Source organism: Salvelinus alpinus, chromosome 2 (genome assembly GCF_045679555.1).
Source record: "Salvelinus alpinus chromosome 2, SLU_Salpinus.1, whole genome shotgun sequence".
Taxonomy (NCBI): Eukaryota; Metazoa; Chordata; class Actinopteri; order Salmoniformes; family Salmonidae; genus Salvelinus; species Salvelinus alpinus.
The window spans coordinates 90,754,839-90,782,236 of NC_092087.1; the positions used below are offsets into that span (position 1 = coordinate 90,754,839).

Genomic DNA, 27,398 nt, shown 5'->3' on the forward strand with positions numbered 1-27,398 from the left:
CTCCCGTTACCTTCAGATTTTGTGGCATAGAGAAAGTCAAGATATCAGACAGGGGAGGTTGATATAAATAATACTCTTTGTAAAAGAGAATGTTTTGGGATTTTCACCCTCCAGACATTATTGCCTAAAGGTCTTAATTAATAATGAAATGTCCGTGCATGTTATGCTGTAAATGTGAACATGAGTTGATGTCTCCACTTCATATTACTCTGACGCTTTTTCTTGCACAGTACGCGATGATTTATAAAAACTTCATCGTTGTGGTTTTACAGTATAATTTAATACTTTCTATACACACCTTATAAGAATACTTATGAAATGCACATTGTTATATGTGGTAACATACGCGTGTGTTCCCTGTACTCCAACCCCATTCGATGCATTGAACGGATGTGGGCGGAGCAATGTCTACATACGGGTGCAAATTAGAAACAGCTCTGAGCAAGGTCTCGAGGCCGATGCTTAAAGCTTAATGAAGAGCAGTGGCAGGTTTATTACGTTTTCTCTTACTTACTCAACTGTTACCAGGCATCTGCAACAAAGATAGCTCAGATGTTCCATTGCCTTTGGAATAACTAACCAGTCTAAAAAGATTCCCAGCATAAAGACCACCTTTACCACTAAGATCTAAAGTCCACCTGTAGACAATGCCCTATATAGTGCACTACTTTAGACCACAGACCTATATAGTGCACTACTTTAGACCACAGCCCTATATAGTGCACTACTTTATACCACAGCCCTATATAGTGCACTACTTTAGACCACAGGCCTATATAGTGAACTACTTTAGACCACAGACCTATATAGTGCACTACTTTAGACCACAGACCTATATAGTGCACTACTTTAGACCACAGCCCTATATAGTGCACTACTTTAGACCACAGCCCTATATAGTGCACTACTTTAGACCACAGCCCTATATAGTGAACTACTTTAGACCACAGCCCTATATAGTGCACTACTTTAGACCACAGCCCTATATAGTGCACTACTTTAGACCACAGACCTATATAGTGAACTACTTTAGACCACAGCCCTATATAGTGCACTACTTTAGACCACAGCCCTATATAGTGCACTACTTTAGACCACAGCCCTATATAGTGCACTACTTTATACCACAGACCTATATAGTGCACTACTTTAGACCACAGGCCTATATAGTGAACTACTTTAGACCACAGACCTATATAGTGCACTACTTTAGACCACAGACCTATATAGTGCACTACTTTAGACCACATACCTATATAGTGCACTACTTTAGACCACTGCCCTATATAGTGCACTACTTTAGACCACAGCCCTATATAGTGCACTACTTTAGACCACAGCCCTATATAGTGCACTACTTTATACCACAGCCCTATATAGTGCACTACTTTAGACCACAGCCCTATATAGTGCACTACTTTATACCACAGCCCTATATAGTGCACTACTTTAGACCACAGGCCTATATAGTGAACTACTTTAGACCACAGACCTATATAGTGCACTACTTTAGACCACAGACCTATATAGTGCACTACTTTAGACCACAGCCCTATATAGTGCACTACTTTAGACCACAGCCCTATATAGTGCACTACTTTAGACCACAGCCCTATATAGTGCACTACTTTAGACCACAGCCCTATATAGTGCACTACTTTATACCACAGACCTATATAGTGCACTACTTTAGACCACAGGCCTATATAGTGAACTACTTTAGACCACAGACCTATATAGTGCACTACTTTAGACCACAGACCTATATAGTGCACTACTTTAGACCACATACCTATATAGTGCACTACTTTAGACCACAGGCCTATATAGTGCACTACTTTAGACCACAGACCTATATAGTGCACTACTTTAGACCACAGCCCTATATAGTGCACTACTTTAGACCACAGCCCTATATAGTGCACTACTTTAGACCACAGCCCTATATAGTGCACTACTTTAGACCACAGCCCTATATAGTGAACTACTTTAGACCACAGCCCTATATAGTGAACTACTTTAGACCACAGCCCTATATAGTGCACTACTTTAGACCACAGCCCTATATAGTGCACTACTTTATACCACAGACCTATATAGTGCACTACTTTAGACCACAGGCCTATATAGTGAACTACTTTAGACCACAGACCTATATAGTGCACTACTTTAGACCACAGACCTATATAGTGCACTACTTTAGACCACATACCTATATAGTGCACTACTTTAGACCACAGGCCTATATAGTGCACTACTTTAGACCACAGACCTATATAGTGCACTACTTTAGACCACAGCCCTATATAGTGCACTACTTTAGACCACAGCCCTATATAGTGCACTACTTTAGACCACAGCCCTATATAGTGCACTACTTTAGACCACAGCCCTATATAGTGAACTACTTTAGACCACAGCCCTATATAGTGAACTACTTTAGACCACAGCCCTATATAGTGCACTACTTTAGACCACAGCCCTATATAGTGCACTACTTTATACCACAGACCTATATAGTGCACTACTTTAGACCACAGCCCTATATAGTGCACTACTTTAGACCACAGCCCTATATAGTGCACTACTTTAGACCGTAGCCCTATATAGTGCACTACTTTAGACCACAGCCCTATATAGTGCACTACTTTAGACCGTAGCCCTATATAGTGCACTACTTTAGACCACAGCCCTATATAGTGCACTACTTTAGACCACAGCCCCATATAGTGCACTACTGTTGACCCCATGGCCCCTGATCAAAGTAGGGCACTATTTAGGAAATACAATTCCATTTGAGACACAAACATGATGTGCAGACAGGGACACCTGCTTTGAGGATAACACAGGGCCACCAACGAGGCCACTACCAAGGACTGTGTGCTCTCCTTCTCCGTGGCCGACTTCAGTAAGACATTTAAGCATGTTAACCCTCGCAAGGTTACCGGGCCAGACGGCATCCCACCTTTTTAGGGACACCTCGCTGATAATTAAGACACACAGGAGCAGCCAATGCAGATACTATTGTTATTATTATAGAAGACATGCATAATAATAAAGAAACATACTATTTAAATATAAGGTTCTGTAAAGTGAGATTAGATTTAACGTTAAAGTCATATACAGCCAATCAAATGACATCACATTTTATTCGTCACATGCGCCAAATACAACAGGTGTAGGTAGATCTTACCGTGAATTAATTACTTATAAGCCCTTAAACAACTAGGCAGTTTAAGAAATATAGTTAAGAAAATATTTACTAAAGAAAGTAAACAATAAAAAGTAACACAATAAAATATCAATAAGGAGGCTCGGTACCGGTACCGAGTCAATGTGCGGGGGTACAGGTTAGTCCAGGTCATTTGTACATTTAGGTTGGGGTAAAGTGTCTATGCATTGATAATCAACAGCAAGTAGCAGAAGTGTAATAACAAAGGGGGGGAGGGTGTGTGAATGTAAATACTCCGGGTGGCCACGTGATTAATTGTTCAGCAGTCTTATGACTCGGGGTCGAAGCTGTTACGGAACCTTTTGGACCTAGACTTGGCGCTCTGGTATCGCTTGCCGTGCAGAGGCAGAGAGAGCAGTCTATGATTTGGATGACTTCAACCATTTGTAGGGCCTTCCTCTCCAATCTAAGTAGCATACACGTTGGAAAGTAAAAAAACAAGAAACCTCCCTTCTAGATCTATTAAAATACAAGTATAACAGTTTAAAATAGTAGCTAGCATGGTAAATTACAATTACACAAAAGTAGCTCAGCACACCACGTCATAAAACAGAAGTTGTGTTGTTGTCAATAGTAATGTTCTGATAAAAGTTATTTTAGGCCCGTAGACTTGCAGCTCTACAGTTAGATTAGAGCATGTCGTTATAAAATAAGAGTCAGGAAAACAAGTCTCAAAACAAGACAACACGTCCGTTTTTTCCTCCCCAAAGTAGCAGGGAGAAACGTGGATTTACGTCTAATTCTGCAGTGAGAGTTTGTTGATAAGGGCGGTTCAGTAGGCGACACAGTATTAGAGGTTGGGAGGTTTTACAAAATCTCACAGCAACTTGTAAAGACGCAGTTAGTTTGGTCACAGACAGACAGAGACATTTACACTCAAAGCCACAATGTGTTGTAAAGAACAAGTGAACGGGCATGCAAATAATGAAAAAACACACGTTATAAACAAATAGAAATAAGTGAAAAAAAGTTGAAAACACACGAGAAAAAGTAAAGGCAATAAATAAAACAAATCACACGACTAACAGGCTATTACATAGTCTACAAACTAGTCAGCCTGTTCCAAACGACTTCTAAGCTAAATATACACTCGTAAATCCTCTTACAACTGTCCGCATCCAGTGTGTTAGAGACGCTAAAGGAAGTCGCCAACACAACAGCAGTCTCTTCAGCGCTCCTCTAGCTCTGGTCCCACCCATCTCGCAACAACAAGTTGACTATGTTAGTAGGTCTAGAGGTTAGCGCAGTAACGGCCTGAACCAGAGCTAGCGCTTCTATCACTTGACATAGACCGACCTGTAGGTGGTTTCCACCCGGGGACAGAAGCGCTTGGTGTGGGCTTGGGCCCCGGTGGCACCGCAGAGAGGGCAGATATACTGCCGGAGGTACGGGCACACCACGTCCCCATCCTGGTTCTTGAGACTGTGGGACTCAAACACAGACTCTGACTCCCCGTTGTGTTTGCAGAAGCTGCAGATCTTGCGCTCAGGCGATGGCACCTCCTCCGGCGTCTTGGAGCGGGTCGCATTCTTTCTCTCCCTCTGGCCCCGGGTGACCACGGAGGGTCTGGACGCTGCTGTAGGGGGCTCGGGACCCTCGGCGCTGCTCGGCCATAAAGGAGCGTCTTTACGCAAGGGGACAATTTTGGAACCCAGGGATTCCTTTTCGTGCCGTAGGGGTGGTATCGTCACCGGTGCTATCGGCGACAGCAAGGCTCGCGGCGGGAACTGTTCAAATTCCACCATGGTCGAGCATATACTGGAGTGATGACCGTCAACGGTTGACGGTTCTGATGTGAAGTTCCCTAACTTCATCTCCCGCACTGCGTCCGCTAGCTTCATGTAGTCCCGCCACAGTTGGAAAGTCTTATTTTCGGACTCCATTTTCGGTAGATGTTGGAGTTGATAACTAAACGATGCCATGGTTCAATGAATTGAGAACTAAACTGAAGGCAAGTTGGACAACACGCAGGTTTTGACCTGTCCGTGTTTTGGAAAGCAGCCAATCAAATGGTGTTGTGCGGGGGCCGTGCCAAGTGACAACAGCCAATCAAATGGTTTCAAACCGACAGCTGCTAAATTGGTCATTTTAGAAAATCAACTATTTGGGATACAATTTTACTCCTCAACAATATTCAAACACTTCAAAGATAATTGTTTAATCTATTCTAGGGTCTAAATTGATAGGACTTAGATTATAATACTTAGTTATAAGATGTTTTATAATAGCCTATTTTAATAAAATATCACTGAGCGGGTCGCCTTCTTTCTCTGTTAAAATTCAAAACTGCTTCGACTTCCTTGCTGTTCACTACTACCACCATTAAGTTATTGTAACATTTCTCCTGGCTCATCGAATCATTCCAGTAAATATTGGTATTGGTACTGCGGAGTTGGAGGGATGGGTGGAGGGAATGGGGGTGAAGGAGAGGTTGACGGGTATTGTTTCGGAGGACGCATGGCTCTCGAACCTCGCCTCTCCGGAGTCCGTACTGGAGTTGCAGTGATGGGGTAAGACTGTAACTACCAATTGGATATCACGAAATTGGGCAGAAAAAGGGGTAAAAAGTCAAACAAAATAAAGAATGGTCTTACTGAAGAGCTCAGTAACCTCAACTGTTATTCTTTTTGGAAGATTGTTTTATTTTTATCCCCCCAATATTGCGGCCCACCTGCAGTACCCAGCGATAACCACTGACCTAGATATTTCATCTGGTTTCAGGAACATTACTGGTCAGTTACATTTATCCATCTTCCTAGAACCAGTACACTATTTTAGAACTTTGTATTCGCTTGTTTTGAAGCCTACGATAAACCCTTATTCCCCATATAATGCACATGTGGCCCTGGTGAAAAGTAGTGCATTATATAGGGAATGATGCCATTCTCTGTCTCTCTCTTCCCCTTAACTAGTGAGAGAGAGGAAGAGGAGAAAGAGGAAGGACATGAAGACGCTACAGAACTGGTCTGTGGCCTGATCAGAGAACTCTCCTACCTAAAGTGAGTCTTCCTCTCTTTTCCCTCCTCTCCCTCCATCCTTCTACTTCTTCACCACTTTCTCCTAGTGATGACCTTTGACCTAATGAACTTTAGAAGTCAGCCTGATCCGCCCCACAGATCTCTGAGCTCTGATTGGCTAGATGGCTGTCTGCTCAAATGGACACATAGATTAGGATCTCTCCTCCTTAGTTAACACAGGAGAGGAGGAGAACAGGGATGAGGTCCTAACCTTAGTTAACACAGGAGAGGAGGAGAACAGGGGATGAGGTCCTAACCTTAGTTAACACAGGAGAGGAGGAGAACAGGGATGAGGTCCTAAACTCTCCAAACCCTCCTCCATCTCTTCTCTCTCTCAATTCAATGTTTCAAGTGAAATAAAAAATGAACAGTAAACATTACACAACGTTTCAAAAGAATAAATACATTTCAAATGTCATATTATGTATTCTAATGAAATGTGTACATAAAAGGTATTAAAAATGACTGTAAAACCACAACGAGGACATCGACCTATCAAGTAAGTTTTCATAAATCGTCGGGTACAGTGCAAGAAAAAGCATCAAAGTAATTTGAAGTAGCGGCATTAACTCATGTCCACATTTACAACATAACACGCACAGGGATTTATTATTTAAATAGGCATGTCAGTTAAGAACAAATTCTAATTTACAATGACGGCCTAGGAACAGTGGAGCCTTGTTCAGGAGTAGAATGACAGATTTATACCTTGTCAGCTCGGGGATTCGAACTTGCAACTTCTCGGTTACTAGCCCAACGCTCTAAACACTAGGTATGTGGCACTGTAGTACAGTGCGCAGCCTCTGCATTTATAGCTACCATTCGGAAGAGGGCGTAAAAGCGCCTGGCTCACTTTATTTTGTAGCTGGTAGTTGGCATGGACCAATTTGTTGCGTAAATTGCGACCTCTCCTATATACAATATGTGGTGGGTCCTTAAATTCAGCTGGCAGAGCTGGGTCCGATGATAAAACATGTCAATGTGTGTCTTGACAGCATCTCCCACTTTGCGCGAGTTCAAAGTATATGTGGTGGTGAACATTACAGTGTTCTTTAGCTAGTGGGTCAATTTTGTAGGACTCCATCTCGTGTTTTCCCCATCGCCAAATCAAGCTCCAGCCACACATTGCGGAGAGTAGCGGCTTCTTAGAGCCCTATTGCGCACCGCTTCTTTTTCTAGATTGTCCGGAGTGGAGTGGCATATACGGCGCAGACTGAAAAACGAGCTTCTTGGAAGTCCTCTTTTTAAACGGCTCGGCGTGGAAGCTGTTCGCCTGTATTAGAGTATTTATGTCCGTTTCTTTTCTATACAGAGTTGTAAACAGGGTTCCATTTGATTTCTCAATCCACATATCGAGGTAATGAACACGTTTAGTGTCACATTCCATAGTGAATTTGAGATTGGGGTCAGTGTCATTGAGTAATGCCATACAGTCTGACGGCTCTTCTCCCGTTACCTTCAGATTTTGTGGCATAGAGAAAGTCAAGATATCAGACAGGGGAGGTTGATATAAATAATACTCTTTGTAAAAGAGAATGTTTTGGGATTTTCACCCTCCAGACATTATTGCCTAAAGGTCTTAATTAATAATGAAATGTCCGTGCATGTTATGCTGTAAATGTGAACATGAGTTGATGTCTCCACTTCATATTACTCTGACGCTTTTTCTTGCACAGTACGCGATGATTTATAAAAACTTCATCGTTGTGGTTTTACAGTATAATTTAATACTTTCTATACACACCTTATAAGAATACTTATGAAATGCACATTGTTATATGTGGTAACATACGCGTGTGTTCCCTGTACTCCAACCCCATTCGATGCATTGAACGGATGTGGGCGGAGCAATGTCTACATACGGGTGCAAATTAGAAACAGCTCTGAGCAAGGTCTCGAGGCCGATGCTTAAAGCTTAATGAAGAGCAGTGGCAGGTTTATTACGTTTTCTCTTACTTACTCAACTGTTACCAGGCATCTGCAACAAAGATAGCTCAGATGTTCCATTGCCTTTGGAATAACTAACCAGTCTAAAAAGATTCCCAGCATAAAGACCACCTTTACCACTAAGATCTAAAGTCCACCTGTAGACAATGCCCTATATAGTGCACTACTTTAGACCACAGACCTATATAGTGCACTACTTTAGACCACAGCCCTATATAGTGCACTACTTTATACCACAGCCCTATATAGTGCACTACTTTAGACCACAGGCCTATATAGTGAACTACTTTAGACCACAGACCTATATAGTGCACTACTTTAGACCACAGACCTATATAGTGCACTACTTTAGACCACAGCCCTATATAGTGCACTACTTTAGACCACAGCCCTATATAGTGCACTACTTTAGACCACAGCCCTATATAGTGAACTACTTTAGACCACAGCCCTATATAGTGCACTACTTTAGACCACAGCCCTATATAGTGCACTACTTTAGACCACAGACCTATATAGTGAACTACTTTAGACCACAGCCCTATATAGTGCACTACTTTAGACCACAGCCCTATATAGTGCACTACTTTAGACCACAGCCCTATATAGTGCACTACTTTATACCACAGACCTATATAGTGCACTACTTTAGACCACAGGCCTATATAGTGAACTACTTTAGACCACAGACCTATATAGTGCACTACTTTAGACCACAGACCTATATAGTGCACTACTTTAGACCACATACCTATATAGTGCACTACTTTAGACCACAGCCCTATATAGTGCACTACTTTAGACCACAGCCCTATATAGTGCACTACTTTAGACCACAGCCCTATATAGTGCACTACTTTAGACCACAGCCCTATATAGTGCACTACTTTAGACCACAGCCCTATATAGTGCACTACTTTATACCACAGCCCTATATAGTGCACTACTTTAGACCACAGGCCTATATAGTGAACTACTTTAGACCACAGACCTATATAGTGCACTACTTTAGACCACAGACCTATATAGTGCACTACTTTAGACCACAGCCCTATATAGTGCACTACTTTAGACCACAGCCCTATATAGTGCACTACTTTAGACCACAGCCCTATATAGTGCACTACTTTAGACCACAGCCCTATATAGTGCACTACTTTATACCACAGACCTATATAGTGCACTACTTTAGACCACAGGCCTATATAGTGAACTACTTTAGACCACAGACCTATATAGTGCACTACTTTAGACCACAGACCTATATAGTGCACTACTTTAGACCACATGCCTATATAGTGCACTACTTTAGACCACAGGCCTATATAGTGCACTACTTTAGACCACAGCCCTATATAGTGCACTACTTTAGACCACAGGCCTATATAGTGCACTACTTTAGACCACAGCCCTATATAGTGCACTACTTTAGACCACAGCCCTATATAGTGCACTACTTTAGACCACAGCCCTATATAGTGAACTACTTTAGACCACAGCCCTATATAGTGAACTACTTTAGACCACAGCCCTATATAGTGCACTACTTTAGACCACAGCCCTATATAGTGCACTACTTTATACCACAGACCTATATAGTGCACTACTTTAGACCACAGGCCTATATAGTGAACTACTTTAGACCACAGACCTATATAGTGCACTACTTTAGACCACAGACCTATATAGTGCACTACTTTAGACCACATACCTATATAGTGCACTACTTTAGACCACAGGCCTATATAGTGCACTACTTTAGACCACAGACCTATATAGTGCACTACTTTAGACCACAGCCCTATATAGTGCACTACTTTAGACCACAGCCCTATATAGTGCACTTCTTTAGACCACAGCCCTATATAGTGCACTACTTTAGACCACAGCCCTATATAGTGAACTACTTTAGACCACAGCCCTATATAGTGAACTACTTTAGACCACAGCCCTATATAGTGCACTACTTTAGACCACAGCCCTATATAGTGCACTACTTTAGACCACAGCCCTATATAGTGCACTACTTTAGACCACAGCCCTATATAGTGCACTACTTTATACCACAGACCTATATAGTGCACTACTTTAGACCACAGGCCTATATAGTGAACTACTTTAGACCACAGACCTATATAGTGCACTACTTTAGACCACAGACCTATATAGTGCACTACTTTAGACCACAGCCCTATATAGTGCACTACTTTAGACCACAGGCCTATATAGTGCACTACTTTAGACCACAGGCCTATATAGTGCACTACTTTAGACCACAGCCCTATATAGTGCACTACTTTAGACCACAGCCCTATATAGTGCACTACTTTATACCACAGACCTATATAGTGCACTACTTTATACCACAGACCTATATAGTGCACTACTTTAGACCACAGCCCTATATAGTGCACTACTTTAGACCACAGGCCTATATAGTGCACTACTTTAGACCACAGCCCTATGGCCCCTGATCAAAAGTAGGGCACTATTTAGGAATAAGAATGCCATTTGGGACACATACATGATGTGCAGACACCTTTTTAGGGACACCTCGCTGATAATTAAGACACACAGGAGTAGCCAGTGCAGATTTTATTGTTATTATTATAGAAGACATGCATAATAATAAACAAACATACTATTCAACATAATGTTCTTTAAAGTGAGATTAGACTTAACATTAAAAGTCCTGTACAGCCAATGTAAGATGCAGAGGTTGAAAAGTCAAATTTAAAATAAAAAAATAACACTTCTAGATCTATTGAAGTAATTAAAATACAAGTATAACAGTTTAAAATAGTAGCTAGCACGGTAAATGAGACATACAAAGTAGCTCTGCACACCACGTCATAAACTAGCAGTTGTCTTGTCAATGGTAATGTTCTGATACATGTTATTTTAGGCCTGTAGACTAGCAGATGTACAGTTAGATTAGAGCATGTCGTTTTAAAGTCAGGAAAACAAGTCTCAAAACAAGACTCAAAACAAGAAAACACTTCCGTTTTTTCCTCCCCAAAGTAGCAGGGAGAAACGTGGATGAACGTCTAATTCTCTAGTGAGAGTTTGTTGATAAGGGCGGTTCAGTAGGCGACACAGTAAGAGGTTGGGAGGTTTTACAAAATCTCACACCACCAACATGTAAAGAAGCAGTTAGTTTGGTCACAGACAGACAGAGACATTTACACTTTAAAGGGGAAAAAACGACCAAAATGTATTGTAAAGAACAAGTGAACGGGCATGCAAATAATCACAAACCACACGTTATAAATACATAGAAATAAGCGACGATAGTTGAACACACACGAGAAAAAGTAAAGGAAATAAATAAAATCACACGACTAACAGGCTATTACACAGTCTACAAACTAGTCAGTCTGTTCCAAACGACTTCTAAGCTAAATATCCACTCGTAAATCCTCTTACAACTGTCCGCATCCAGTGTGTTAGAGACGCTAAAGGAAGTCGCCAACACAACAGCAGTCTCTTCAGCGCTTCTCTAGCTCTGGTCCCACCCATCTCGCAACAACAAGTTGACTATGTTAGTAGGTCTAGAGGGTAGCGCAGTAACGGCCTGGACCAGAGCTAGCGCTTCTATCACTTGACATAGACCGAGTTGTAGGTGGTTTCCACCCGGGGACAGAAGCGCTTGGTGTGGGCTTGGGCCCCGGTGGCCCCGCAGAGAGGGCAGATATACTGCCGCAGGTACGGGCACACCACGTCCCCATCCTGGTTCTTGAGACTGTGGGACCCAAACACAGACTCTGACTCCCCGTTGTGTTTGCAGAAGCTGCAGAACTTGCGCTCAGGCGATGGCACCTCCTCCGGCGTCTTGGAGCGGGTCGCCTTCTTTCTCTCACTCTGGCCCCGGGTGCCCACGGAGGGTCTGGACGCTGCTGTAGGGGGCTCGGGACCCTCGCTGCGGCTCGGATGTAAAGGAGCGTCTTTATGCAAAAGGACGATTTCTGAATCCAGGGGTACCATTTCGTGCCGTAGGGGTGGTGTCGCCACAGGTGTTATCGGTGACAGCAAGGCTCGCGGCAGAAACTCTTCAAATTCCACCATGGTCGAGCATATCCCGGAGTCATGACCCTCAACGGTTGACGGTTCTGAGGTGAAGTTTCCTAACTGCATTTCCCGCACTGCGTCCGCTAGCTTCATGTAGTCCCGCCACGGTTGGAATCTCCTGTTTTCGGACTCCATGTAACGCGGTAGGTCATGGAGTTGACAAATCATAGCGTTCATACCCACACTTTTTTTTAATAGCCCAACAGACTAGTGTCTGATAACGGTCAGAATGTGCCAGAATAAAGAACGCGGTGTCTAAACCTATGAACAGTGCGATGTGTTCAATTAATTGACAACTCGACTGAAGGCTTGACAACATGCATCTTTGGGCTTGTCCGTGTTTTGGAAAGCAGCCAATCAGATGGTGTCGTGCGCGAGCAGTGCAGAGTCCGTGGCACGCGACAACAGCCAATCAAATGGTTTCAAACTGACAACTGCTAAATTGGTCATTTTAGAAGATCAACTATTTTGGATACAATTTTACTCAATATTAGAAAACTTAAAATATAAGTGTTGAATCTATTCTAGGGTCTAAATTGATAGGACTTCTAATTCTTAGTTATAGGGAGCTGTTTGATAATAGCCTATTTTAATAACAAAATATCACTGAGCGGGTCGTCTTCTTTCTCTGTTAAAATTCAAAACTGCGTCGACTTCCTTGCTGTTCACTACTACCACCATTAAGTTATTGTAACATTTCTCCTGGCTCATCGCGTCAATTCAGTAATCATTAGTAGAGAAGGTACGTGTCAAACAATCAATCTTTATTAATCACATTGAAAAACGATTTCATAAAACACAACAGAAACGACAAAGTAACAACATACAACTGAAACAGACAATATTATAAAACATACAATGGAAACTACATAAACAGCAATCCTACTGAAATGACCAGTCCAGGCGAGTACCAGGGGGGGCGACCTGGAGCCTCTCTGCCCCCACATCCCAGCACTCTGACTGGGCATCACTCTCACTGGACCTGCGGAGTTCGAGGGACGGGGGCGCGGTAATGGCAGAATTTATATATATCACAAACACACACACCACAACAAAAATCCATCTGTAATCATATAAGATCTGTGATTACCTCAATCATTAATAATGATTTCCACTTTGGGGATAATTAATAAAGATATGTTTAAAATCAATCTTATTGAAGAAAGAGGACAAAGACTGGATGGATTTAACAGTTTAGTAACTAGATCTACATCTTAAATGACACACCATTCCCTATATAGTGGCCTACTTCTGACCAGGCCCTGGTCAATAAGAGAGCACCAAATAGGGAATAGGGGGTCATTTGGAACAGAGCCAGGACATGTCTGGGCCTGACCTGCAGCTGTAGGGCAGTTGGAGGGCAGAGTAGAGCTCTGGGGTGCTGGGCGTGTGAACTTTGACCCTGCCATGAACCTGCAGAGACCCCGATGACCCTAACCAGGGCATGATCCCAGACTCGGCAGAGGAGGGCGTGGCCAGCCGGCAGCCGGACAAGATCATGTGATCAGAATCTGAGAGATCTGCGAGTGCACACAGGAATCCCCTGAAGTGACTAAAATGCGATGCTATAGTAAAACCGGTTAGTAAAGTAATAACTATAGTTGTAACCAAACTAGTAAAGCTTTTGCAAATATCTAGCAGTATGTAGTGTTCATTGTTGATTATAAACTGGGTAGTTGGAACATAAATACTGATTGGCTGAAAGCCATGGTATATCAGACATGCATCATGGGTATGACAAAAACAAAGTAAAATTTACATTGGTAACCAGTTTATAATAGCAATAAGGCACCTCAGGGGTTTGTGCTATATGGCCAATATTTAAAATTTAACTAGGCAAGTCAGATAAGAACAAATTCTTATTTACAATGGCGGTCTACCCCGGACGACACTGGGCCAATTGTGCGCCGTCCTATGGGACTCCCAATCACGGCCGGTTGTGATACAGCCTGGAATCAAACCAGGGTGTCTGTAGTGACGCATCAGCACTGAGATGCAGTGCCTTAGACCGCTGCTCCACTCGGGAATCCCCAATAAACACTACATGACAAAAGTATGCGGACACCCCATCAAATTAGTAGCTTCGGCTTTTTCAGCCACGTTCGTTGCTGACAGGTGTATAAAATCGAGCACACAGCCATGCAATCTTCATAGACAAACATTGGAGGTAGAATGGCCTGACTGCCTTTCAACATGGCTGCCTTTCCAACAAGTCAGTTCATCACGTCTGCCCTGCTAGAGCTGCTCCTGTCAACTAAGTGCCGTTATTGTGAAGTGGAAACATCTAGGAGCAACAACGGCTCAGCTGCAAAGTGGTAGGCCACGCAAGCTCACAGAACGGGACCACCGAGTGCTGAGGCACGTAACGAGTAAAAATAGTCTGTCCTCGGTTGCAAAAGTCACTAACCAGTTCCAAACTGCCTCTAGAAGCAACATCAACACAATACCTGTTCGTCGGGAGCTTCATGAAGTGGGTTTCCATGGCCGAGCAGCCGCACACAAGCTTAGGATCACCATACACAATGCCAAGCGTCGGCTGGAGTGGTGTAAAGCTCACTGCCATCAGACTCCGGAGCAGTGGAAATGCGTTCTCTAGAGTGACGAATCACGCTTCACCATCTGGCAGTCCGACGGACAAATCTGGGTTTGGAGGATGACAGGAGAACGCTACCAGCCCCAATGTATAAGGCCAACTGTAAAGTTTGGTGGTGGAGGAATAATGTTCTGGGGCTGTTTTTCATGGTTCGGGCACCTTAGTTCCAGTGAAGGGAAATCTTAATGCTACAGCATACAATGACATTCTAGACGATTCTTCGCTTCCAACTTTGTGGCAACAGTTTGGGGAAGGCCCTTTCCTGTTTCAGCATGACAATTTTCCCGTGCACAAAGTAAGGTCCATACAGAAATGGTTTGCCGAGATCGGTGTGGAAGAACTTGACTGGCCTGCTCAGAGCCCCGACCTCAACCCCATCGAACACCTTAGGTAAAATTTGGAACGCCGACTGTGAGCCAGGCCTAATTGTCCAACAGAGCCCGACCTCACTAATGTGCTCATGGGTGAATGGAAGCAAGTCCCTGCAGCAATGTTCCAACATCTAGTGGAAAGCCTTCCCAGAAGAGTGGAGTGGGACTAACTCCATATTAATGCCCATGATTTTGGAACGATATGTTTGACCAACAGGTGTTCACATACAACTGGTCATGTATATACAGTGGATGTATAGAACAAGATGTATGCTGACTCACTGAGGACGGTGCTCTCTCTCCTGTTGTGACGCTGCAACGTCTTCCCCAACGGAGAGTCAAACAGATACTGCTGCTTCACCACACAGGCCCTCTGCTGCTCAAACTCACGTCTCTACACACACACACACACACACACACACACACACACACACACACACACACACACACACACACACACACACACACACACACACACACACACACACACACACACACACACACACACACACACGTATTTTTTTAAATGTATTACAAGCATTTCGCTACACTAGCAATAACATCTGCTAACCATGTGTGTATGTGACCAATAACATCTGCTAACCATGTGTGTATGTGACCAATAACATCTGCTAACCATGTGTATGTGACCAATAACATCTGCTAACCATGTGTGTATGTGACCAATAACATCTGCTAACCATGTGTGTATGTGACCAATAACATCTACTAACCATGTGTATGTGACCAATAACATCTGCTAACCGTGTGTATGTGACCAATAACATCTGCTAACCGTGTGTATGTGACCATTAACATCTGCTAACCGTGTGTATGTGACCATTAACATCTGCTAACCGTGTGTATGTGACCATTAACATCTGCTAACCGTGTGTATGTGACCATTAACATCTGCTAACCGTGTGTATGTGACCAATAACATCTGCTGACCATGTGTATGTGACCATTAACATCTGCTAACCGTGTGTATGTGACCATTAACATCTGCTAACCGTGTGTATGTGACCATTAACATCTGCTAACCATGTGTATGTGACCAATAACATCTGCTAACCATGTGTATGTGACCATTAACATCTGCTAACCGTGTGTATGTGACCATTAACATCTGCTAACCGTGTGTATGTGACCATTAACATCTGCTAACCGTGTGTATGTGACCATTAACATCTGCTAACCGTGTGTATGTGACCATTAACATCTGCTAACCATGTGTATTTGACCAGTAACATCTGCTAACCGTGTGTATGTGACCAATAACATCTGCTAACCATGTGTGTATGTGACCAATAACATCTGCTAACCATGTGTATTTGACCAGTAACATCTGCTAACTATGTGTATGTGACCATTAACATCTGCTAACCATGTGTATGTGACCAATAACCATCTGAATTGATTTGAGACACTGTAAGTCCGTAATAAAATAACCACAGTCAAACACTAAGAGGGGTTGGGTTAAATGCAGAAGACACATTTCAGGTGAACACATTCAGTTGTACAACTGACCAGGTATCCCCCTTTCCCTAACCACCCATCCCTCTTTCCCTAACCACCCATCCCCCTTTCCCTAACCACCCATCCCTCTTTCTTTCAATCCAAGGAGACCGGTTTCACTCCCTCCCCCTTCCTGTCTCTCCCGTCCCTCACCTCGTGGCCCAATCGGATGGCGGCATCGGTGAAGGCCTGTCTCTCCCTATGGAAGGTCCGCTTCTGGTGTTCTAGCTCCGCCCAGCTGTCCTGAAGCCGCTCCCACTCTTCCAGGAAGTAGCAGTCTGTCAGAGCGTCCGGGACCGGAGTGATCACACTGTCCTGGGGAGGGGGAGATGACATGGAGAAATGGGGAGGGAAGGTAGGTAGAGATGGAGGAGAGGAGAAAGAGAGGGGCGGGGGGAGAGAGAGGGCATGGAAGAAGGTGGATGACATGGAGAACTGGAGAGAAAGATGACTAAGTAACTTTGTCCAAAAGTTCAAAGCTTGCTTTAGCTACCAAGTTAATGCCTAGACTAGACTAGCTCAGTGGATTAACATTCCTGCGTTTCACAGGTTTGAACCCAGCTGGTCACATACTTGTGTGTTTCGCCAGTGTGTGTCGCTTTCTTCAGTGACGAGCCGTAACATTGTACCGTGTGTCGGTTTCTTTAGTAACGAGCCGTAACATGGTAGCGTGTCGGTTTCTTTAGTAATGAGCCGTAACATTGTAGCGTGTCGGTTTCTTTAGTAACTAGCCGTAACATTGTAGCGTGTCGGTTTCTTTAGTAACGAGCCGTAACATGGTAGCGTGTCGGTTTCTTTAGTAACGAGCCGTAACATTGTACCGTATGTCGGTTTCTTTAGTAACGAGCCGTAACATTGTACCGTATGTCGGTTTCTTTAGTAACGAGCCGTAACATTGTACCGTATGTCGGTTTCTTTAGTAATGAGCCGTAACATTGTACCGTATGTCGGTTTCTTTAGTAATGAGCCGTAACATTGTAGCGTGTCGGTTTCTTTAGTAACGAGCCGTAACATGGTAGCGTGTCGGTTTCTTCAGTAAATAGCCATAACATTGTAGCATGTCGGTTTCTTTAGTGACAAGCCGTAACATGGTAGCGTGTCGGTTTCTTTAGTAATGAGCCGTAACATTGTAGCGTGTGTCGGTTTCTTTAGTAACTAGCCGTAACATTGTACCGTATGTCGGTTTCTTTAGTAATGAGCCGTAACATTGTAGCGTGTCGGTTTCTTTAGTAACGAGCCGTAACATTGTTGCGGGTGTCGGTTTCTTCAGTAACGAGCCGTAACATTGTAGCGTGTCGGTTTCTTTAGTAACGAGCCGTAACATTGTAGCGTGTCGGTTTCTTTAGTAACGAGCCGTAACATGGTAGCGTGTCGGTTTCTTTAGTAACTAGCCGTAACATTGTACCGTATGTCGGTTTCTTTAGTAACGAGCCGTAACATTGTAGCGTGTCGGTTTCTTTAGTAACGAGCCGTAACATGGTAGCGTGTCGGTTTCTTTAGTAACGAGCCGTAACATGGTAGCGTGTCGGTTTCTTTAGTAACGAGCCGTAACATGGTAGCGTGTCGGTTTCTTTAGTAACGAGCCGTAACATGGTAGCGTGTCGGTTTCTTTAGTAACGAGCCGTAACATTGTTGCGGGTGTCGGTTTCTTCAGTAAATAGCCATAACATTGTAGCGTGTCGGTTTCTTTAGTAATGAGCCGTAACATTGTAGCGTGTCGGTTTCTTCAGTAAATAGCCATAACATTGTAGCGTGTCGGTTTCTTTAGTGACGAGCCGTAACATGGTAGCATGTCGGTTTCTTTAGTAACGAGCCGTAACATGGTAGCGTGTCGGTTTCTTTAGTAACGAGCCGTAACATTGTACCGTATGTCGGTTTCTTCAGTAAATAGCCATAACATTGTAGCGTGTCGGTTTCTTCAGTAAATAGCCATAACATTGTAGCGTGTCGGTTTCTTTAGTAATGAGCCGTAACATTGTAGCGTGTCGGTTTCTTCAGTAAATAGCCATAACATTGTAGCGTGTCGGTTTCTTTAGTGACGAGCCGTAACATGGTAGCATGTCGGTTTCTTTAGTAACGAGCCGTAACATGGTAGCGTGTCGGTTTCTTTAGTAACGAGCCGTAACATTGTACCGTATGTCGGTTTCTTTAGTAACGAGCCGTAACATTGTACCGTATGTCGGTTTCTTTATTAACGAGCCGTAACATTGTACCGTATGTCGGTTTCTTTAGTAACGAGCCGTAACATTGTACCGTATGTCGGTTTCTTTAGTAATGAGCCGTAACATTGTACCGTATGTCGGTTTCTTTAGTAATGAGCCGTAACATTGTACCGTATGTCGGTTTCTTTAGTAATGAGCCGTAACATTGTAGCGTGTCGGTTTCTTTAGTAACTAGCCGTAACATTGTACCGTATTTCGGTTTCTTTAGTAACGAGCCGTAACATGGTAGCGTGTCGGTTTCTTTAGTAACTAGCCGTAACATTGTACCGTATGTCGGTTTCTTTAGTAACTAGCCGTAACATTGTACCGTATGTCGGTTTCTTTAGTAACGAGCCGTAACATTGTAGCGTGTCGGTTTCTTTAGTAACGAGCCGTAACATTGTAGCGTGTCGGTTTCTTTAGTAACGAGCCGTAACATTGTAGCGTGTCGGTTTCTTTAGTAACGAGCCGTAACATTGTTGCGGGTGTCGGTTTCTTCAGTAACTAGCCGTAACATTGTTGCGGGTGTCGGTAACTTTAGTAACGAGCCGTAACATTGTTGCGGGTGTCGGTTTCTTTAGTAACGAGCTATAACATTGTTGCGGGTGTCGGTTTCTTTAGTAACGAGCCATAACATTGTTGCGGGTGTCGGTAACTTTAGTAACGAGCCGTAACATTGTTGCGGGTGTCGGTTTCTTTAGTAACGAGCCGTAACATTGTTGCGGGTGTCGGTTTCTTTAGTAACGAGCCATAACATTGTTGCGGGTGTCGGTAACTTTAGTAACGAGCCGTAACATTGTAGCGGGTGTCGGTTTCTTTAGTAACGAGCCATAACATTGTTGCGGGTGTCGGTTTCTTTAGTAACGAGCCATAACATTGTTGCGGGTGTCGGTTTCTTTAGTAACGAGCCATAACATTGTTGCGGGTGTCGGTTTCTTTAGTAACTGTCACGTTCCTGACCTGTTTTCTGTTAGTTTTTGTATGTGTTAGTTGGTCAGGACGTGAGTTTGGGTGGGCACTCTATGTTTTCTGTTTCTATGTTGGTGAATGGGTACCTAATATGGTTCTCAATTAGAGGCAGGTGGTTTTCATCTCCTCTGATTGAGAATCATATTAAGGTAGGTGGGGTCACATTGTTTGTCGTGGGTGATTGTCGCTGTGTCTGTGTCTGTTGCACCATACGGGACTGTTCGTTCGTTCGGTTTGTTTGTTCATTTTGTTCGTTCGGTTTTTATGTAGTCATTTCCCTGTTCGTGCGTTCTTCGTGTTACATGTAAGTTCTTACGTCCAGGTCTGTCTACATTCGTTTTGTTATTTTGTTAGTTAATTCAAGTATAGTTCGTTTTTTGTCTTCGTTGTTTTGTCGTGTCTAAATAAATATCATGTCTAAGTATAAAAAAAAAAGAAAAAAAGAAAATACGACGAACACTTTAATAATTACAAAACAACAAACGACGTAGACAAACCTGAACATACGAACTTACATGAAACACGAAGAACGCACGAACAGGGAAATGACTACACAAAACGACGAACGAACGAAACAGTCCCGTATGGTGCAACAGACACTGACACAGGAGACAACCACCCACGACAAACAATGTGACAACACCTACCTTAATATGATTCTCAATCAGAGGAGATGAAAACCACCTGCCTCTAATTGAGAACCATATTAGGTACCCATTAACCAACATAGAAACAGAAAACATAGACTGCCCACCCAAACTCACGTCCTGACCAACTAACACATAAAAACTAACAGAAAACAGGTCAGGAACGTGACAGTAACGAGCCGTAACATTGTTGCGGGTGTCGGTTTCTTTAGTAACGAGCCGTAACATTGTAGCGCGTGTCGGTTTCTTTAGTAACGAGCCGTAACATTGTTGCGGGTGTCGGTTTCTTTAGTAACGAGCCGTAACATTGTAGCGTGTCGGTTTCTTTAGTAACGAGCCGTAACATTGTTGCGGGTGTCGGTTTCTTTAGTAACGAGCCGTAACATTGTTGCGGGTGTAGTCCACCTGTAGTAGATGCTGCTGCAGTTTGACCAACTGTTGACTCTGATCCAACTCTGTCTCTAGCTGGGCCAAGAGCTTATCCTGGTCAGTCCCCACAGCCACGTGACCTAAACACACAAACACCACTGAATATTTCTTTAGTCATAAACAAATTCATGTTTCTCTCATACAAGTCGCTGTGTGCGTCCGAAGTGGCCCTATGTTCATAAGTGGTGCACTACATAGAGAATACGGTGCCATTTGGTGCTTCATCCCCTCTCACCCCGACTCAGGAGGTCCCGTAGTCTCCTCTGCACACTCTTCCATCCCTGGACCACACCCCCTGTCACATGGTCGCCCAGGGACTCCTCTGACTGGACCAGCATCTTGGCGTTGTCTGGGTCCTCTTCCTGGTCACCCACAGTGTCCAATAGGGTCTGTGGGAAAAGTGACAAAGTAGTAGCTTTCGGCCAATCAGCTCAATCATACCCAGGGTTGGGTTCAGTTGCCAAATGTTGCAGATAGAAATGCCATGAATAGAGCTGACATGACTCCTTATTCTATGTATCGAGAGGCATGTTAGTTCTACATAACATGTTTATAGCTGAACGTTCCAAAATGTTGTCTCCTGCTGACCGTGTCCAAGTTCCAGTTCCCATCCGTAGCCCCTTCCCCCCACCCCAAGACCCTGTCCCTTCCTCCCACCCCAAGACCCTGTCCCTTCCTCCCACCCCAAGACCCTGTCCCTTCCTCCCACCCCAAGACCCTGTCCCTTCCTCCCACCCCAAGACCCTGTCCCTTCCTCCCACCCCAAGACCCTGTCCCTTCCTCCAACCCCAAAACCCTGTCCCTTCCTCCCACCCCAAGACCCTGTCCCTTCCCCCCACCCCAAAACCCTGTCCCTTCCCCCCACCCCAAGACCCTGTCCCTTCCCCCCACCCCAAGACCCTGTCCCTTCCCTTCCCCCCACCCCAAGACCCTGTCCCTTCCCTTCCCCCCACCCCAAGACCCTGTCCCTTCCCTTCCCCCTTCCCCCCACCCCAAGACCCTGTCCCTTCCCTTCCCCCCACCCCAAGACCCTGTCCCTTCCCCCCACCCCAAGACCCTGTCCCTTCCCTTCCCCCCACCCCAAGACCCTGTCCCTTCCTCCACCCCAAGACCCTGTCCCTTCCTCCACCCCAAGACCCTGTCCCTTCCTCCCACCCCAAGACCCCAAGATAGGAGCCGTCTAACCCGTTCCCTGTCTGCTCTGAGCTATAGGAGCCGTCTAACCCGTTCCCTGTCTGCTCTGAGCTACAGGAGCCGTCTAACCCGTTCCCTGTCTGCTCTGAGCTATAGGAGCCGTCTAACCCGTTCCGTGTCTGCTCTGAGCTACAGGAGCCGTCTAACCCGTTCCCTGTCTGCTCTGAGCTATAGGAGCCGTCTAACCCGTTCCCTGTCTGCTCTGAGCTATAGGAGCCGTCTAACCCGTTCACTGTCTGCTCTGAGCTATAGGAGCCGTCTAACCCGTTCCCTGTCTGCTCTGAGCTACAGGAGCCGTCTAACCCGTTCCCTGTCTGCTCTGAGCTATAGGAGCCGTCTAACCCGTTCCCTGTCTGCTCTGAGCTATAGGAGCCGTCTAACCCGTTCACTGTCTGCTCTGAGCTACAGGAGCCGTCTAACCCGTTCCCTGTCTGCTCTGAGCTATAGGAGCCGTCTAACCCGTTCCCTGTCTGCTCTGAGCTATAGGGGCCGTCTAACCCGTTCCATGTCTGCTCTGAGCGCGTGCAGTAGCGTGGTGAGTTTGTGTCGGAGCTTCATGGCCTCCCTTAACTCCGCCTCTCGCCGCTCCAGCATCACACGTAGCGCTGCCTCCTCCTTCCTGGGGGGTTGAAGGTTAAATCAGGTGCATTAAGGGCTGGGCTCGAACAAAAGCCTGCGTCTCAATTTCCTGGATCAGAATAGGTGATCTCTGGGGTTCCAACCGGAATCCACAGCCCCAGTAGTCAACAGTAGTGCACTATAAAGGGAATAGGTGATCTCTGGGGTTCCAACCGGAATCCACAGCCCCAGTAGTCAACAGTAGTGCACTATAAAGGGAGTAGGTGATCTCTGGGGTTCCAACCGGAATCCACAGCCCCGGTAGTCAACAGTAGTGCACTATAAAGGGAATAGGTGATCTCTGGGGTTCCAACCGGAATCCACAGCCCCAGTAGTCAACAGTAGTGCACTATAAAGGGAATAGGGTGTCATGCTGGTCAACAGTAGTGCACTATAAAGGGAATAGGGTGCCATTTTGGACTCAGCCTCTTACCTTCCGTTGGTCCTGGCTGGTCTGTCCCTCTTCACCTGACCTCTGGGCACCGGGTTCAACAGCTCCATGGCTACAGAGAGAGAGACAGGGATGCAGTTAAGCCCCGCCCTCTTCAACATAGCCATCAAAGATGTGGCGAGGGCACTAGAACAGTCTGCAGCAGCCGGCCTCACCCTACTAGAATCCAAAGTCAAACGTCAACTGTTCGCTGATGACCTGGTGCTTCTGTCACCAGCCAAGGAGGGCCTACAGCAGCGCCTAGATCTTCTGCACAGAGTCTGTCAGACCTGGGCCCTGACAGTAAATCTCAGTAAGACCAAAATAATGGTGTTCCAAAAAAGGTCCAGTTGCCAGGACCACAAATACAAATTCTCTCTAGACACTGTTGCCCTAGAGCACACAAAAAAACTATATATACCTTGGCCTAAACATCAGCGCCACAGGTAACTACCACTAAGCTATGAACGATCTGAGAGACAAGGCAAGGGCTTTCAATGCCATCAAAAGGAACTCAATTTGACATACCAATTAGGACCTGGCTAAAAATACTTGAATCAGTTATAGAACCCATTGCCTTTAATGGTTGTGAGGTCTGGGGTCCGCTCACCAACCAAGAATTCACAAAATGGGACAAACACAAAATTGAGATTCTGCAAAAATATCCTCTGTGTACAAAGTAGAACACCAAATACATGCAGAGCAGAATTAGGCCGATACCCACTAATTATCAAAATCCAGAAAAGAGCTGTTAAATTCTACAACCACCTAAAAGGAAGCGATTCCCAAACCTTCCGTAACAAAGCTATCCCCTACAGAGAGATGAACCTGGAGAAGAGTCCCCTAAGCAAGCTGGTCCTGGGACTCTGTTCACAAACACACCCCATAGAGCCCCAGGACACAATTAGACAAAATCATGAGAAAACAAAAATAATTATTTCTAATATGTCAAGTAATAAACAAAAAACAGAGCAAACTAGAATGTTATTTGGCCCTAAACAGAGAGTACACAGTGGCAGAATACCTGACTACTGTGACTGACCCAAACTTAAGGAAAGCTTTGACTATGTACAGACTCAGTGAGCATAGCCTTGCTATTGAGAAAGGCCGCCGTAGGCAGACCTGGCTCTCAAGAGAAAACAGGCTATGTGAACACTGCCCACAAAATGAGGTGGAAACTGAGCTGCACTTCCTAACCTCCTGCCAAATGTATGACCATATTAGAGACACATATTTCCCTCAGATTACACAGACCCACAAAGAATTTGAAAACAAACCCAATTTTTGATAAACTCCTATATCTATTGGGTGAAATATCAGTGTGCAATCACAGCAGCAAGATTTGACCTGTTACAACCCAGATGTAGGTATATTTATTTTCACTTTTGAAATGTCTTCTTTAGTAACTTGTGAGTGTAATGTTTACTGTACATTATTGTATTGTTTATGATCTATTTCTCATGTGAACATGTTTCCCATGCCAATAAAGCCCCTTAAATTGAAATTGAATTGAGAGAGAGCGAGTCATGTTTAGTCTGAAGTTACTTTTAAAACCTCCACAGGATTGGTGGGTCCCCCTGCGGGACGGTTGAGCTAACGTAGGCTAATGCGATTAGTATGAGGTTGTAAGTAACAAGAACATTTCCCAGGACATAGACATATCTGATATTGGCAGAAAGCTTAAATTCTTGTTAATCCAACTGCACTGTCAAATTTACAGTAGCTATTACAGTGAAAGAAAACCATGCTATTGAGGAGAGTGCAGTTTTGAACTGGAAAAGTTGTTCAACAAATTAGGCGCATTTGGGCAGTCTTGATACAACATTTTGATCAGAAATTCAATGATTCATTGGATAAGTCAAACTTTGCACATACACTGCTGCCATCTAGTGGCCAAAATCTAAATTGCACCTGGGCTGGACTAATACATTACGGCCTTTCTCTTGCATTTCAAAGATGGTAAAAAAGTAGTTTTTTTTGTACCATTGTATTACCTTTTACCAGATCTAACGTGTTATATTCTCCTACATTCATTTCACATTTCCATAAACTGTTTTATTTCAGATGGTATCAGGAATGTGTATCCTTGCTTCAGGTCCTGAGCTACAGGCAGTTAGACTTGGGTATGTCATTTTAGGCAAAAATTGAAAAAAGGGGCAAATCCTTAAAGCCAATAAGAAAAGGTAAAATATATCACTGTAATTTATTTATAAGGACTGAATGCTAAGGTTACCTTGGTTGCTAGCAACTTCAATTAGCACTGAGGTGTGAAGTGAGGTGTCAAAGCTCATGAGCCCAACAATGGCAGGAGAGTTTCACAGCCCCCCCCCCCCACCCAAATGCAGAGGCCTTTGAAGCCCACTCCCTCTGTGCAGAGGTCATTACAATAGGTAGGTAGAAGGAGAGTGATAGAATGGTGTGTGTGTGTAAGACTAAGAGAAATTGAGAGAAAGATGGAGTGGTATAGAATATGAGAGGGCACATTAAGTGTGAGAGAGATGGTTAGACAGAGATCCTTACAGGCGCCTCTCTCTCTGTGTCTCTCTGCAAGTTGGGTTAGTCTCTCCTTCAGTCTGGCGCCGTGCTGCTCTCTACGCCTCAACTCTGACCCCTGCTGATTACACCGAGACTGCAGGCTGGAACCCTTCAGAGTGTGTGTGTGTGTGTGTGAAAGAGAGAAGAGGGAAAAGGTTATTCATCAACATGGTTGATATTTTCCATCAAACTCATGATACCTGAGACACACCTTCTCTCTCTCGCGTCTCAGTGCATCCTGTAGTCTGGCAACGTGCTGATTTCTCTCAACCAGTTGCTCCTGTGAACAAAATACTTTCTTTTTAATCAACCCATATTTTACCAGGTAAGTTAATGGAGAACATATTCTCATTAACAGCAACGACCTGGGGAATGGAGGGGGGGGGGGGCATTTCTAAACTGGGGATGATTAGGTGGCCATGATGGTATGAGGGCCAGATTGGGAATTTAGCCAGGACACCAGGGTTAACACCTCTACTCTTACGATGAGTCCCATGGGATCTTCTTGCCTTGTCTCTCAGATCGTTCACAGCTTTGTGGAAGTTACCTGTGGCACTGATGTTTAGGCCGAGGTACATACCTGCCATCCGAAAGACAGCACAGGGCAATGTCCCCTATCACTGCCCTGGGGCATTGGGATATTTTTTTTAGACCAGAGGAAAGAGTGGGTCCTATTGGTTCTCCAACACCACTTCCAGCAGCATCTGGTCTCCCATCCTGGGGCTGACCACGACCAACCCTGCTTAGCTTCAGAAGCCAGCCAGCAGTGGTATGCAGGGTGGTATGCAGGGTGGTATACTGCTGGCATAAGTTGTTAACACAGAAAAACACACTATTCTATCACTCGCATTCTCACCTGACTGACTCAAACTCACAATGTTAATTTGTTAAGTACACACCACACGCACAAGCTTACCCCAAGGGAGGGCCCAGTCTCTGTGTGCTCGTCCCTGCCGGACCACCAGGAGGCGTGGAGAGACAGGTTACTGAGAGGAGGGCTAGGCTCCCCATGGAGGAGGTATGTGTCCTGGAGGTCTGGAGACAGAGGGGATTGGATGGTGGTATGAGTGGAGAGAGGGAGGGGCAGAGGTGGTAAGATTATTTTTTACGATTTTTATTTAACTAGGCAAGTCAGTTAAGAACAAACAATTATTTACAATGACGGCTTACACCTGCCAAACCCAGACGACGCTGGGCCAATTGAACACCTCCCTATGGGCCTCCCAATCATTTTCGGTGAGATGAGGGAAAGAGGTATATACAGTGGACTTGGACTGAAATAGGTTCCGGTACTCATTTTGGGTGACAGTACTGTTTATATTTAGGTGCAGGAGCTCCACAATACTTCTGAGCTAATATAAGAGGAACAGGTGGTGTGTGTTAATATAAAGTTTTACCTGAGCTCTCCTGTCGTCTTCTGTGAGGTTGGGACCCTGCTGCCCGTCCCTGCCCACATCTAGAAGCCATCTGTGTTAACGTTTACTATCACGAATGGTAACTAGCTTAACAGGTATTCAGGGGTGTGTGTGTACTATAGGTGTTGTTGGCCGTTCTACCTGAGCAGAGGTTTGCTACTTCACTGGCAGCCATCTTTAATTACCAGCTGGCAAGTGCAACCAGGTGCTAGCA

The 27,398-nt window shown here is 44.5% G+C and overlaps 3 protein-coding genes across 3 annotated transcripts; all 3 read right to left on the reverse strand.

Moving 5' to 3' along the window:
* Positions 1-3,130: 3,130 nt before the first annotated feature.
* Positions 3,131-5,185, reverse strand: LOC139551411 (nanos homolog 3-like). The gene has a single exon (XM_071362880.1). It carries the CDS (start codon positions 5,152-5,154, stop codon positions 4,510-4,512), a length of 645 nt encoding a protein of 214 aa, XP_071218981.1. The 5' UTR covers positions 5,155-5,185; the 3' UTR covers positions 3,131-4,509.
* A 5,632-nt stretch (positions 5,186-10,817) lies between these two features.
* On the reverse strand, positions 10,818-12,586 carry LOC139551427 (nanos homolog 3-like). The gene has a single exon (XM_071362881.1). The coding sequence runs from the start codon at positions 12,439-12,441 to the stop codon at positions 11,794-11,796; it is 648 nt and encodes a 215-aa protein (XP_071218982.1). The 5' UTR covers positions 12,442-12,586; the 3' UTR covers positions 10,818-11,793.
* A 421-nt stretch (positions 12,587-13,007) lies between these two features.
* LOC139568202 (afadin- and alpha-actinin-binding protein-like) lies at positions 13,008-27,341 on the reverse strand. The gene is made up of 12 exons (XM_071389940.1): positions 27,167-27,341; positions 26,686-26,804; positions 25,981-26,049; positions 25,755-25,878; positions 23,238-23,307; positions 22,685-22,805; positions 21,228-21,381; positions 20,969-21,072; positions 16,900-17,061; positions 15,511-15,622; positions 13,601-13,784; positions 13,008-13,246 (listed from the first exon to the last, which is right to left on the reverse strand). Exons 1-12 carry the CDS (start codon positions 27,234-27,236, stop codon positions 13,147-13,149), a joined length of 1,389 nt encoding a protein of 462 aa, XP_071246041.1. The 5' UTR covers positions 27,237-27,341; the 3' UTR covers positions 13,008-13,146.
* Between the last annotated feature and the right edge of the window lie 57 nt (positions 27,342-27,398).